This window comes from Thalassophryne amazonica, chromosome 1 (assembly GCF_902500255.1).
Source record: "Thalassophryne amazonica chromosome 1, fThaAma1.1, whole genome shotgun sequence".
Classification (NCBI taxonomy): Eukaryota; Metazoa; Chordata; class Actinopteri; order Batrachoidiformes; family Batrachoididae; genus Thalassophryne; species Thalassophryne amazonica.
Genome location: NC_047103.1, coordinates 26,041,856 through 26,057,403, shown reverse-complemented (window position 1 = coordinate 26,057,403; position 15,548 = coordinate 26,041,856). Strand labels below are relative to the sequence as shown.

Sequence of the window (15,548 nt, the reverse complement as noted above, 5' to 3'; positions counted from 1 at the left end):
TGTTGTCTCTTTTGTTCGGAGGACACGACATCCATGATTTTCAAAAACAAGTTGAAATGTGGACTCATCAGACCACAGCACACTTTTCCTCTTTGCATCTGTCCATTTCAAATGAGCTCGAGCCCAGAGAAGCCGGTGGTGTTTCTGGATGTTGTTTATGTATGGCTTTCGCTTTGCATGGTAGAGTTTTAACTTGCACTTGTAGATGTAGTGGTGAACTGTATTAACTGACAATGGTTTTCTGAAGTGTTCCTGAGCCCACGCGGTTAGATCCTTTACACAATGATGTTGGTTTTTAATTAAGTGCCGCCTGAGGGATCGAAGGTCACGGACATTTAGTGTTGGTTTTCGGCCTTGCCGCTTACATGTAGAGCATTCTCCAGATTCTCTGAATCTTCTGATGATATTATGGACTGTAGATGATGGAATCCCTAAATTTCTTGCAATTAGACACTGAGAAACATTTTTCTTAAACTGTTAGACTATTTTTCATGCAGTTGTTCAGAAAGTGGTGATCCTCGAACCATCTTTGCTTGTGAACAGCTGAGCCTTTTTGGGATGCTTCTTTTTTACCCAATCATGACACTCACCTGTTTCCAATTAGGTGTTCTTTGAGCATTCAACTTTTTTGAAACGTGTTGCAGGCATCCATTTCAAAATGAGGAAATATTTGCACAAAAACAAAAAAGTTTATCAGTTTGAATATTAAATATCTTGTCTTTGTGGTGTATTCAATTGAAGATAGGTTGAAGAGGATTTGCAAATTGTATTCTGTTTTTATTTACATTTTACACAATGTCCCAACTTCATTGGAATTGGGGTTGTATTTGTCTGATCTATTTTGGCCCCACTGAGCTGGAGGAATGTGCTGCTTGTAAAACACCCACTATGTTTGAAAACTGTCCACTTTACAGATTCTTAGCCACATATCCAGCGGCAGTGAGCAGTGGTTAAAGTGCAGCCTTGTCAGACCATCTCAATGCGAACTCTCCAAACGTTTGCAAGATTCTGCAGGATTTAAAACCTCAATACAGCGAATATAACACACAAAATACAGTTGGTCTATTCATAGTCCCATCCAGTAGATAGCAGTGTTCTATACATTTTGATGGGGGGGTGATGAGAAGGAGATCATTTGAATTTCCCATAATGCCTTTTGGCATGTGTGTCTGTTAAAGCTTAAACCTTCAGAATTAGTGCATTGCTTTAAAAGATATGTGCAAGTTAACTTTTCAGTTAGTGGATTAGCAGTTATCAAAGCTAACGTTTTGGTTAGCTGTGCCGACCACTGCAAACAGGAAGTGTGGTTATCTTGCAAGTAAACAATTTGAAACAGCCACAGCTTGTAAAGAAGAAGGCACAAAAAAGCCCATTTCATAGAGAGCATTTTACTGATGGAAAGTCTGGCTATGGGGCAGATGTGCTAACTTTAATATCTGTTTTTAAGACATGACTTTGATTAGCTAAGTGAAAAACTTAAATGACCCTTTTAACTTGTCATATCTCAGTGATAAGAAAAAAAAAAAAAACAGCTGAGGGCAAAAGAAAAAAACTACTCCAAATTGCCTCATCTCCTCGAACATGAATATGCACATTTAACACATCGTTCGGAAACAGCTGTGCTCACATGCAAAGGTAATTTTGCTTCACTTCCATCAAAATCACATATTCTGTCAAAGTGGTGCCGATAAGTCAGGCACCTTTAGAAAGTTCCAACTGGTTGGACTGCTTCAAAAATGTTTCCAACATCAATACTTATAATTAACAAAGAAAAAAGAAGCATGAAATATAGTATAGAGGAGGATTTTCTTAAAAAAAAAAAAAGAACTGAAAGTTCAGCTACAATTTGTCAGAAGGTACATCTGAGATGCAAGTCTAGATTTTATGTTTTGGTGAAAGAAAATCCTCCTCTATACCACTTCATCATGAAGCTGTATAACTTGTGATACAAAATGCAACACTTGCACTATGCACAATTTCTCCAATCACAACCAGAGAAGTCTATAACTTCTTCTGGGCTGGCTGAGTCTCTTGGTGGCTTTCCTCACTCTTCTCATTCTTGCACAGTCACTCACTTTTTTGAGAACTGTCTGTTCCATTCAGATTTACCATAGAGTGCCATACTGTTTGTATTTCTTCATATTTTATTTAAATAAATGAAGCAGTTCAAGTACCTTGGGGTTCATGAGTGAGGGGACAATGGAGCATAAGGTCAGCCGGAGAATTGGTGCTGCAGGGATGGTGTGCATTTTCTCTACCATACTGTTGTGACAAAAAGGGAGCTGCGCTAAAAGGTGAAGATCTCCACCTACTGGTCAATCTTCGTTCCTACTCTCACTGATGGTCATGAGGGTTGGGTCATGACTTGGGTTGGGCATCAAGAACCGGTTCTTTTCGAGTATTGTTAAGAAATGATTCGATCCACTGACATCAATAGCCTTTTTGCTTAATGATTCCCTTATCGGTCCTTCACAGCAGCTGTTGTTTTTGAGGGTGTTTGTTGGGAAAATGATCATTCCTCTATGTTGATTACAGACCGTGCAGTGGCTCTATTGGAATTGGGGTTGTACTATTTAGTTCACTCATTCCTGTTAAAGCCCTGTATTATTAGTTGTCATTATTATTATTAAGAATAATAATAACATACTTGAGATTTTTTTTGGTGTACAAGTCACACCAGGGTATAAGACTTCCCAAAGTCACAATAACTAAACGAACAAAAAAATGCCTCATACTCCAGAACATATAGTTGTCCCTGTCGGATTTGGCCATGTCAGGGAGAATGCATGTCTTTGTCAATTTCCCAGAGATCATGTAGGCAATGTCACACAGACAACAATCCAGCACAGTCTTTGTCTACAGGAGTGGAAAACAAGCCATTTTAAGTCCTAAATTTTGTTTGGAGCAGCTGCATGTCTCATTGCATAGAGAGACATTTGTGACTTCCTTGTAATCCTTGTAACATATAAGGATGACTCTTTTAAGGAGTCTGGAGATGACATCCAGGACATCTTCCAGAAACTAACTGATTGGTGGAGACAGCAGAGATAAAGACAACATAAATCAAGCTAATTTAGCTCAGCAAAAGAACAAAATACAGCCCAGATTCTGGCAAATCATTGATTCCTGGAGAGAATTCTGACGTCATTACAGGTTTTGCGGTGCATCAAGCGCGGTTAAAAAAAGACAAAATAATCATCTCATGTCTCGCGCCTTCTCTCTTCGTCGTCAGCTCTGTCTAATGATAAACTAAAAATACCTTGATCAACGACGCTCCTGTCAACATAATGAAAAGCGCGACATCAAAGAGTGAGATGCTTTTGAACAATGAATCCCGTTTCAAGGCTGCCGTCGCTACAGTAGCCTACATTTCTCTGTTGATCACACAGACGCTAGGAGACGACTCACTAGGTACACTATGTCTTAACTTTGGCATTAAAGACTTCTTTTTTTCATTCGTGTTACAAGAGAAAGAGAAACAATCTGCTGTAATTCACTGTTTGTACGAAAGGGAGACAAGAACAACCAAATGCACTATATTTTTTTTCTTTGTTGTTAGCAAAAGGGGTCATATTGTGCAACATCCTACAGTTAAATACAGAGGAAGAGTCATCTTAAATATCCTCAAAGCACCACAATGTGCACATAAAAACTTGTCTATGAGCAAAACATAGTGCTACAGTGTGCAGAATTTAGTGACGAGGTTGCAGAGTGCATTATGACCACTCCTGAGCTTGCTAGCTAAATAACAACCCGCTAGTTGCTGGTCCATCTCTTAAAGGGAATGACAAGTGACACTCTGATTATTTTTCCACAGACCCATGGCTCAATAAGTGACTAATTACAACTATGTTGCACCCTGTGCCAGACTTTGTGCTCAGAATAAGCGCCTTGTATATAACAGTGTCGTTGGACTTTCTAGACTAGTTCACCAAGATAGTGTATGTTATACATTTGTCAACAAAAATTCTCCCGTCAATGGTGTAACATTGCTTCTGCTAGCAAGTACAGGTGCTAGTTAGCCAGTCGCTAGCAGGTTAGCTGCACTGGGAGGGTTTGACTCCAGCCCTGGCATTAAACTTCGATGGCCTCATATGAAGCCCTCCTGAAAGATGAAAAAGTTGCAGTTGCTTCACTGGCCACTTGAGGCTGGCTCCAAAACCTAGTACATTCCCATAGGAGCCCATGTTAAAATGTCAAATTTTAGGCAGAAATAAAGATGTTTACAGAGTGGCACAACAAAGGTTTTGTTCTTTAAAGATTGTTTCCTCCTCCATGACATCTGCACAGGGGTGATTTTTTTTTCCAGCTTCTTAGTTTAAGACATTTTAAGCCATAAAGTTGTGTATAATTAGGGGCGGGGCCACTTTGAGTCATAGCGTCTCAGATGAGCATCTCCACCTCTTGTTGCATCTTTTGCTCAGTATCCATTCTTTGCGGCGGCTAGTTATTGTGGACGATGTGTCTCTCTTTGTTTGGAGTATTTTATAACACACACCTGCAATAATCAGGCTTGTTGTGTGGTGAAACATCCTAACGGAGCATCTAAAGCGTCAACGCTGTAACATTCGCACCAAGTGAAACAGTCTTATTTCATGTTGTACACTAATGGCAAAATCATTAAATTATTTTGTGATGGTATCACAAAATTAGAGGTGACGTAGCGATAGGTTGGGGGGGGCGGGGTTGGCGTAGCGGTGGGTTGGGGGGGGTGACGGTTATGGTTCGGCTTAAAAATAGCGACCTAAACTTGACCATGTCACAAAATTTCATAGGATTTTCAACTCATCTGCGATATTGAGTAGCAGAGTGATTTTGTCCCCATTTATTTGGTGATAATGCATCGATTTCAAAAAAGAGTTGGACATTTCAAGTCAACAGATCTTTCAAAACATCAAAATATGACCATTTCCGCCAGTGACATCATTCTTTAAGCACAAATGATGACCTGTAGCTAACAGAAACACTGAAATCAAGCCACCGTGCACCCAACTGCTCATCCTACATCCAGCGGAAAGACACCTTCCTCTCACTAATATAATAAATATGGGTTTTTGGCTTTCCAATTATATCCAATCACAGAGGGGCAGACTTGTAATTTCCGGATATCAGATGAAAATGTAGCAGCTGCAGCATTCTAAGGAGCCATCTTAGATCCCGTAATTGAGGGAGACAGCTTCGACGGGCTCGAGAGACGGCAAAAACCACCTCATTAATCCGTCAGCTGTACAAAATCGCCACATCTGCGAGCTGTGATCATTCTCTTTAATGCCTGATGGAGACATGTGAGGCTGATTCCAGTCAGTGTTTTACCTCAATTCCAGCTAAAGTATGTCATTTCCTCTTATTGGCTCCCTGCAGTGGTGTCGGCGCTCACATCGTCACACTCCCGACTATTAAAAAACAATCTTTAGGAGCCGCGGTGATGAATTATAACAGCAGTAATCGCACAGAATCATTGATGAAAGAAAAATGAGTGTTGTGGTTACAGGTAATCAAGCAGCTATTGGAGCATACGTAATAAATTGTTTGGCGAAATGTCAGACAGCAAGGACGTACAAATATGTCACAAAGATGGAGGAGGGACAGATGGTGCGAAAGAGAATGAAACAACTCATCTTCGTAAATAGTACATTTGCAATCTGAATTACGCTGTGACATATTTACGCCTCTTTTTTCCTCATTAATAAGGATAAACACAAAAATGTTCTATTTATCATAATACTGGCTCAATGCATGATAGTGTTTTAATATCTACTTGCATCAGTACCTTCAATAAATAAGATTTTTTTTTTTGTGAGTACTTGTTTTTCAACATTACAAATTTCCCAGGTATCATTTTTCATTGGACTTGCAAGTCTCTCATCTTTGTGATGGATACATTGTTGTGTTTTAGGTGTCACTGACTCTATTTGATAATTAGCGACTTTTTACATCCGCTAAGGATGGAATAAAATCATCGGCGTTTATTTATTTGTCTGTCTGTTAGCAGGATTATGTCAGAAATACTGCACAGATTTTGATGAAATTTTTCCCACAAGATACACTCAACAAAAATATAAACGCAACACTTTTGGTTTTGCTCCCATTTTGTATGAGATGAACTCAAAGATCTAAAACTTTTTCCACATACACAATATCACCATTTCCTTCAAATATTGTTCACAAACCAGTCTAAATCTGTGATAGTGAGCACTTCTCCTTTGCTGAGATAATCCATCCCACCTCACAGGTGTGCCATATCAAGATGCTGATTAGACACCATGATTAGTGCACAGGTGTGCCTTAGACTGCCCACAATAAAAGGCCACTCTGAAAGGTGCAGTTTTGTTTTATTGGGGGGGATACCAGTCAGTATCTGGTGTGACCACCATCTGCCTCATGCAGTGCAACACATCTCCTTTGCATAGAGTTGATCAGGTTGTCAATTGTGACCTGTGGAATGTTGGTCCACTCCCCTTCAATGGCTGTGCGAAGTTGCTGGATATTGGCAGGAACTGGTACACGCTGTCGTATACGCCGGTCCAGAGCATCCCAAACATGCTCAATGGGTGACATGTCCGGTGAGTATGCCGGCCATGCAAGAACTGGGACATTTTCAGCTTCCAAGAATTGTGTACAGATCCTTGCAACATGGGGCCGTGCATTATCCTGCTGCAACATGAGGTGATGTTCTTGGATGTATGGCACAACAATGGGCCTCAGGATCTCGTCACGGTATCTCTGTACATTCAAAATGCCATCAATAAAATGCACCTGTGTTCTTCGTCCATAACAGACGCCTGCCCATACCATAACCCCACCGCCACCATGGGCCACTCGATCCATAACATTGACATCAGAAAACCGTTCACCCACACGACGCCACACACGCTGTCTGCCATCTGCCCTGGACAGTGTGAACCGGGATTCATCTGTGAAGAGAACACCTCTCCAACGTGCCAAACGCCAGCGAATGTGAGCATTTGCCCACTCAAGTCGGTTATGACGACGAACTGGAGTCAGGTCGAGACCCCAATGAGGACGACGAGCATGCAGATGAGCTTCCCTGAGACGGTTTCTGACAGTTTGTGCAGAAATTCTTTGGTTATGCAAACCGATTGTTCCAGCAGCTGTCCGAGTGGCTGGTCTCAGACAATCTTGGAGGTGAACATGCTGGATGTGGAGGTCCTGGGCTGGTGTGGTTACATGTGGTCTGTGGTTGTGAGGCTGGTTGGATGTACTGCCAAATTCTCTGAAACGCCTTTGGAGACGGCTTATGGTAGAGACATGAACATTCAATACACGAGCAACAGCTCTGGTTGACATTCCTGCTGTCAGCATGCCAATTGCACGCTCCCTCAAATCTTACGACATCTGTGGCATTGTGCTGTGTGATAAAACTGCACCTTTCAGAGTGGCCTTTTATTGTGGGCAGTCTAAGGCACACCTGTGCACTAATCATGGTGTCTAATCAGCATCTTGGTATGGCACACCTGTGAGGTGGGAGGGATTATTTCAGCAAAGGAGAAGTGCTCACTATCACAGATTTAGACTGGTTTGTGAACAATATTTGAGGGAAATGGTGATATTGTGTATGTGGAAAAAGTTTTAGATCTTTGAGTTCATCTCATACAAAATGGGAGCAAAACCAATGTTGCGTTTATATTTTTGTTGAGTATAGATATTAGGCCATGGAAGAAGCCATTAAATTTTAGAGGTGATCCGGTGTCATAGACCAAACGGTCCGCCCCTAAAAATTGGCCCGCCTTTTGCATCTGCACATGCGTCATTCCTCACCACAGCAGCACGTTTGAAACGGAGTCTCTTCACTCAAAGCAATCACATGGATTAATGGGATTATTAACAATCAGATGATAAATGTAAAACCTCTTAAATCATTCTACAGTCACTTTTAAGCAGAAACGAGGCCATTTTAAGCAGAAATGAGGTGAAATTCCATGACGTTTTGAAATGTCCGAAGCGCAGTGAACGCATCAGCTAGCAGCTCATTTAGCCGCAGTGCTCTGATCGCTTCCGCCGCCTTCTGTGATGAAATAATGCTGAATTTATGCGGAAATGATTGTTGTACAAAAGCAGATATCTGTCACTGAGATAGATGATGAAGCAGAAATGAGGTGTTAATCCATGAACCGCATCATTAGGGGGGACCGATTTTTAGGGGGGACCGTTCGGTTGGTGACACCGGCTCCAGATTCTTGATCAAGCTGCTTTTTATATAGGCTTTGAACGATTACTGTTAGCAGGATTACGTCAAAACTACAGCACAGATTTTGATTAAATTTTCAACACAGATACATATTCAGCCATGGAAGAATCCATTTAATTTTGAAGGTGATCCAGATCTGGATTCTGGATCAAGTTTCACTTTAAATAGGCTTTGAAGGATTAGGTCAAAAACTACTTCACAGATTCACACCAAATTTGCACCACAAATAGATATGAGGGCATGGAAGACTCCAATGACTTTTGAAGGTGATCCAGATCTGGATTCTGGATCAAGTTTCACTTTAAATAGGCTTTGAAGGATTACGTCAAAAACTACTTCACAGATTCACACCAAATTTGCACCACAAATAGATATTAGGGCATGGAAGACTCCAATGAATTTTGGAGGTGATACAGATCCAGATTGGTGGACGTCTTGTTAAATCAATATTTCTGGAATAAATAAATGTTAGAAGTCTGAAAAAGTAAAACTTTAAGTGCCACTGCATGAGGAAGGCTAGTAAATTATGGAATAACAAACTATTTTATTTTTATTTTTCATTCATTTCTTGTTTGTGATTAGTAAACACAATATGACACCTAAATATATCCTCATTATTTGATTGGTTGATTGCATGCCATGTGACATTCATTATTTGTCCCACTGTACAGTATGAGTAATGTCATATCAGGTACATTTTGGTTCTATTTACCATTCGCATTTCAAAAAAATACTTCCATGATACAAGGAAGTTAAATCCAGCATCTGCAGTGTTCACAGGAATATCTTAAAGTGGTTGAAGAAGTGCTGACAGATGAAGAATTGAAGTTCCCATCATGATTTTTTTGCTGGATTGAAGAAAGCAGGACTGTGCTTCACACACCACTGAACACTTCCATTGCGTTCACTAAGTTCAGTAGTGTGTCAGCGATAAGCCTACGCCCGCTTACTACTCCAATAAGAAACACCTACTTAATTTTAATAAAATATCAAATGTTACAGATATATTTAGGTGTCATATACTGTACAAATATTAATTCAATGGTAAGAACACTTTCATTTGTTGAAAGATGTTCCCTTCAACTCAGCTTCACCTCCTTAAATGGTGTGTTCCAGCTTTCAACTCAGGAAAATATTCTTACCATCGCACTCGTAAACATTCATTATTTGTATGCTATTGCGTACATTCTAAAGGGCACATGCAGCTACATTTCAACATGTACAACTCCACTCTGCTATTTATACGGTGCATAACATGAGCACCAAAGAGTTGTATTATGTCACTTATTTAATCATGGGTGTCTTTTGGGTACAACATTAAATGCACCAATCAGAGTGTCATCTGTTATTGCCATGCTTGAATCTGGTGTACTTCTAATCAGAGTAGGTTTTCTGTCAAGGAAATGGCTCACACAAGGAGATAATTTATGGGAGCAGCAGTATCCACCAAAGCTACCCGAGGTGAAGCAATTGCACAACTCATTCCTACCAAACATCCCCATCAGCCCAGCCAATGAAAAATATGGTATAAACCAGGGTTATTAGTTTAGAATTTTTGTCACTTTATTTTTATTTCATTTTGCCTTTTTTTTACAATCAGTTTGATTTTATTTTTGATGAGTGAGGAGGAGGATGAGCCCTAATGCTCATCAAAGTATTTTATTCCCATTTTTATTTTGAATTTAAGCAGCAGCATCATAAATAATGCAGAACATTAACTTAAACAGTAATAATACAATAACATGCTTTTGGAGGGCGGTATGCATTTTCAGAGGCCCGACATTCATGCCCAGTCACCCAAAATGACCAATATTCGCCCGAGTTAGACAAGGGCGAGTATCGGTCATTGCGGGCGACTGGCCATGAACGGAGAGACTCAGAAAATGCATACCACACAACAACAGCATGTTATTTGCATTATTATCACTTTACTGAGATACACAACACGTAACGCGTACATAAAAAGTTGGCTCACTTTAACTTTTGTTGTGTTGGCTGGCGCACGCTGCTCTCCAGATTTGGCAGTGCATCCTCATCAAGCTGGCTGCTTTGGCTGCTGTTCATTGTCATACTATCCAGGAGAAAATCATCCGGAATATCCATATTGGGACCAAAACACACTTCTCGCCTTTTTATCGTTTCCTCTGCGGACAGTTCTTGGGCTGTGCACGTGCTATGATGTCATTTGTTTATGCACAGCAGGTGGGTATAGCCAGGTAGCATCGACATAAATCTACACTACCGGCCTAGCAACCCCTTGGTAAAGTGATAATAATGGTAAATATAATATTCCACCTTAAGATTTCGTAAGGCAATGTGACATCATGGCAATGCACGTTGGTTGGCTGGTCAAACAAATCCAAGATGGCGGCAAATGCTCCCAGACAGTTCTATTTCTGTGTAAATTGTGTTTGGCATTTCATTCTTTGATATTTTTCAAGTTAGTGAGAAATAAACACTTCTAAATCTAAAACTCTTGTTTTGTAACAGATAATACCTGTGAGGTGATTTTATAAGACATCTTAGAGAGATGTTATCATGCTAATTAGCACCACAGGAACGTCATGAAACAAATGGTACCGAAACAAATCAAGCACAGAGGAAAAGCTCACAATGACTGGATGTTCTTTGGTTTATGCTTATGTAGTGTAATTGATAATAATAAAAATAATATTTAAAATTGACGAAATATTGTTTGTTGAAGGAAAACTGATCTTGCTCTTTGTATTTTGCTCTGTTAGGAAGTGGGGAATTACTTTAAAATAAAATATTCATCAAAAAAGTTGATCATGTGTGATCCACTAATTCTCTAAATGTCAGACCAACCCTCACCGTAAAGATATTGAGGGTTTGGAATTGCACTGAGTTTAATATATTCCACTTGATTATAAGTCAAGATCTGCAAAAAACTTACTGCTTATCCATTTGGCATTCGGGTCATGAACCCTGAAGTCTTTTCTAAATAGGTGTCCAACTGTGACCTTCCCCTTGAGAGCCAGATGGTCATCATCACCTGCAAATGGTAAAACCACAATATTAACAAAAACTATGGATACAAGTTACAAAGAAAACTTTTACATCAATGTTTTTTCAAATCAATTCAATTTATAAAAGCGCCAAATCATGACAACATCGCCCCAAGGCACCTCACATAAAACAGTTCAAAAACAGTTTAAAATGAATTAAAAACAACAAACACAATTAAAAGCAAAAATTAAAAGAATAAAATTTAAAAATAAGTTTAAAAAAACAGAATAACACACTATATTAACCAAAGCACTGATACAAAAAAATGTGTCTTCACTCTTGTCTTGAAGGTCTCCACGGTATTGGACCGCCTTATCAACACTGGGAGCCCATTCCACGATACTGGGGCACGATAAGAAAAGGCCCTTTGACCGACAGACTTTTTCATTACCCTCGGGACACAAAGCAGTCCTGCATCAGATGAGCACAAACCCCGGGACGGTACATAGAGTTTAATCAGATCAGCTAAGTAGGTCGGTGCCAGTCCATGAAAATTCACTAAGGTATATCTTATATATTATATTCCAATTCTAAGGTGGAACTATGCCAGTATACAAAAGTATATCTAAATATCTAAAAAGGAAGAGTAAAATAGGAGAGTAGAAAAGAGTAGAGTAGAGCCACTTGGATGCCTGGTCTTGAGAACCAGGTTAGGTAGGTTAAAAAGGTTTTGTATCCCATGGGAACTCTCCCTACCCACCCATGCACAACTTTATAGGCTAATAACAAAACCTTAAAGTCTGAACTCACAACCAATGGAGGGATGCCAGAACAGGTGTAATATGATCAAACTTTCTGCTCCATGTCAAAGTCCTCAATCCTGGTTGCCCCCAGAGTAAGTTGAACATCATAATATACCTCTAGAATAAAGGTGGCACAATTTGTAGTGTGTGGAGTGTTGTGGAACCAGGTTGGTAAAGCCCCCATATGTTTCAAAATGTCATTCATTTACCATTTGTCTTCATATTTCATGAGGAAAACAGTGATCGTGATTAAGAAATTTGTCATCATTGTAATCCATTTTTCATTGTTGTTTTCCCGAAAATTGCATCCGTATAAGACAGTAAAACAAAGGTCTTAAAACAAAATGCACTGAGTCATCTGATGCTAGGGCACAGCCATCCAAACATAAGACTGGTGTCAGAAAGTTCAAATGTTTGGTTAACTTAAACACTGCATCGCTTCAAGTGCAGGATGGGTTACAAAGAATGTTTGATGAGACAAAAAGATAGAGGCATTTTGAAATAAGAATTAAAAAAAAGAAGTTTGACACTATGGCTGTCTGTGTTGCATTTCAAACAGCCACAAATAAAGACACTTTAACAACAGACTTACCATTTCAGGGTGGTTTTTAATGGTTTAATTTATTTGTGCTTAACCGCAGCCACACAAGCTTGAAATCTTGAAATAAAATAAGATTTGACCAAGTGGGGAAAAAAGGAGTATGCTCATCTTGCTGCATCTAACAACAAAAGAAGTGGAACATAATGTGTTTCTGACATATCGTGGCTTCCAGCTACAACTCCGTTGTCCTGCAGGCTGCAAATCTGTCCAGGTTTCTAGTGAACAAACCAAATCCAGCTCAATCTTTACGATCTCATGGTTTAACAGTTTAGCTTTTGATCACTGGGGTCAGTGTGTACAGTAGTGTTCAGAATAATAGTAGTGCTATGTGACTAAAAAGATTAATCCAGGTTTTGAGTATATTTCTTATTGTTACATGGGAAACAAGGTACCAGTAGATTCAATAGATTCTCACAAATCCAACAAGACCAAGCATTCATGATATGCACACTCTTAAGGATATGAAATTGGGCTATTAGTAAAAAAAAATAGAAAAGGGGGTGTTCACAATAATAGTAGTGTGGCATTCAGTCAGTGAGTTCATCAATTTTGTGGAACAAACAGGTGTGTATCAGGTGTCCCCTATTTAAGGATGAAGCCAGCACCTGTTGAACATGCTTTTCTCTTTGACAGCCTGAGGAAAATGGGCCGTTCAAGACATTGTTCAGAAGAACAGCTTAGTTTGATTAAAAAGTTGATTGGAGAGGGTAAAACGTATACGCAGGTGCAAAAAATTATAGGCTGTTCATCTACAATGATCTCCAATGCTTTAAAATGGACAAAAAATAACAGAGACGCATGGAAAAAAAATGGAAAACAACCATCAAAATGGATAGAAGAATAACCAGAATGGCAAAGGCTCATCCACTGATCAGCTCCAGGATGATCAAAGACAGTCTGGAGTTACCTGTAAGTGCTGTGACAGTTTAAAGACGCCTGTGTGAAGCTAATTTATTTGCAAGAATCCTCCACAAAGTCCCTCTGTTAAATAAAAGACATGTGCAGAAGAGGTTACAATTTGGCAAAGAACACATCAACTGGCCTAAAGAGAAATGGAGGAATATTTTGTGGACTGATGAGAGTAAAATTGTTCTTTTTGGGTCCAAGGGCTGCAAACAGTTTGTGAGATGACCCCCAAACACTGAATTCAAGCCACAGTTCACAGTGAAGACAGTGAAGCATGGTGGTGCAAGCATCATGATATTGGCATGTTTCTCCTACTATGGTGTTAGGCCTATATATCGCATACCAGGTATCATGGATCAGTTTGGATATGTCAAATTACTTGAAGAGGTCATGTTGCCTTATGCTGAAGAGGACATGCCCTTGAAATGGGTGTTTCAACAAGACAATGACCCCAAGCACACTAGTAAATTAGCAAAATCTTGGTTCCAAACCAACAAAATTAATGCCTTGCAGATGTGAAGAAATCATGAAAAACTATGGTTATACAACTAAATACTAGTTTAGTGATTCACAGGATTGCTAAAAAAGCAGTTTGAACATAATAGTTTTGCATTTGTAGCGTCAACAGCAGATGTTACTATTATTGTGAACACCCCCTTTTCTACTTTTTTTTACTAATAGCCCAATTTCATAGCTTTAAGAGTGTGTTTATCATGAATGCTTGGTCTTGTTGGATTTGTGAGAATCTAGTGAATCCACTGGTACCTTGTTTCCCATGTAACAATAAGAAATATACTCAAAACATGGATTAATCTTTTTAGTCACATAGCACTACTATTATTCTGAACACTACTGTATATGACTGGACAAGAATATTACAATTAATCCTGCATTCTCTTTTCATATTATTATTATTTATTTTTTTCCTTTACATGAGTGACTGTAACTTCAGTTTACGAACTAGCGAAGTAGGAGATATTAATGGTCCACTTCACACCTGAGAGCTGTGTTGCGTGTTGCCCCACGAAAAAAGGCACATTATTGAGGAACGAATAAAAACTGTCCAGTGTTAAACAGCAGATGATTCTCATTTCTTGCATGCAACAATAGACAAGCATCCCGGTTAGCAACTTTAATCAACATAAAGGTGAGTCACAATTGATATCTTTAAATGGCTTTGATGAAGGTTGATGAATAAATTGTCAAAAACACTGCGAGATGATGCCACAGTATAACAGTGCTGTGATGGCAGTATAATGGTGCAATGATGTTATTCCATTGCCTTTTTTCCTGTACATAAGTGACGGTAACATCAGTTTACGAACCAGCGAAGTAGGAGATATTAATGGTCCACTTCACAAATGAGAGCTGTGTTGCGTGCTGCCCCACGAAAAAAGGAACATTATTGAGGAATGAATAAAAACTGTCCGGTGTTAAACGGCAGATGATTCTCATTTCTTGCACGCAACAATAGACAAGCATCCCGGTTAGCGACTTTAATCAGCGGAAAAGTGAGTCACAATTGATATCTTTAAATGGCTTTGATGAAGGTTGATGAATAAATTGTCAAAAACATTGCGAGATGATGCCACAGTATAACGGTGCTGTGATGGCAGTATAATGGTGCGACGCCTGGGGAGAACCTTGAGAATAGACTAAATAAAATAAACAAAAATCTCACTACAAAGCTTTCCAAGGTATTGTTCAGTCTTCTGGAGCTGTCATTTATTTTTTTGAAAACAATTTGGCCATCAAATTTCTGTGTGCACAACAGCCCCCCCCCAAAGTGACAAGACTGGAAGACAAATAGAAAGTCTAAAAATAAAATAGATAAAACAGAAATAGATAGTACATGTGTGATCACTTCACAAAACAATGCAAATTTTGACAACATATTTGGCCATTGTCCTGACTAAAATGTTAGCTTTAGTTACTGCCTAGTTGCAATCAACTAAATATCCCAAGATTTTAGTCAATTCAATCTACAGGAGAATTACCTGACTAAAATCTTAGGCTATTAATGCTGTGTTTACACATAACAACGACAACTCACGAAGTATAC

At 39.3% G+C, this 15,548-nt stretch overlaps 1 protein-coding gene across 1 annotated transcript in view; it reads right to left on the bottom strand.

Annotated features, from left to right (window-relative positions):
- LOC117507722 (dipeptidyl aminopeptidase-like protein 6) overlaps positions 1 to 15,548 on the bottom strand; it is a 660,963-nt gene that overhangs the window by 211,199 nt on the left and 434,216 nt on the right. Inside the window, exon 3 of the mRNA XM_034167551.1 lies at positions 11,124 to 11,222. Coding sequence (XP_034023442.1) covers positions 11,124 to 11,222 — 99 coding nt within the window. The remainder of the gene's footprint in view (positions 1 to 11,123; positions 11,223 to 15,548) is intronic.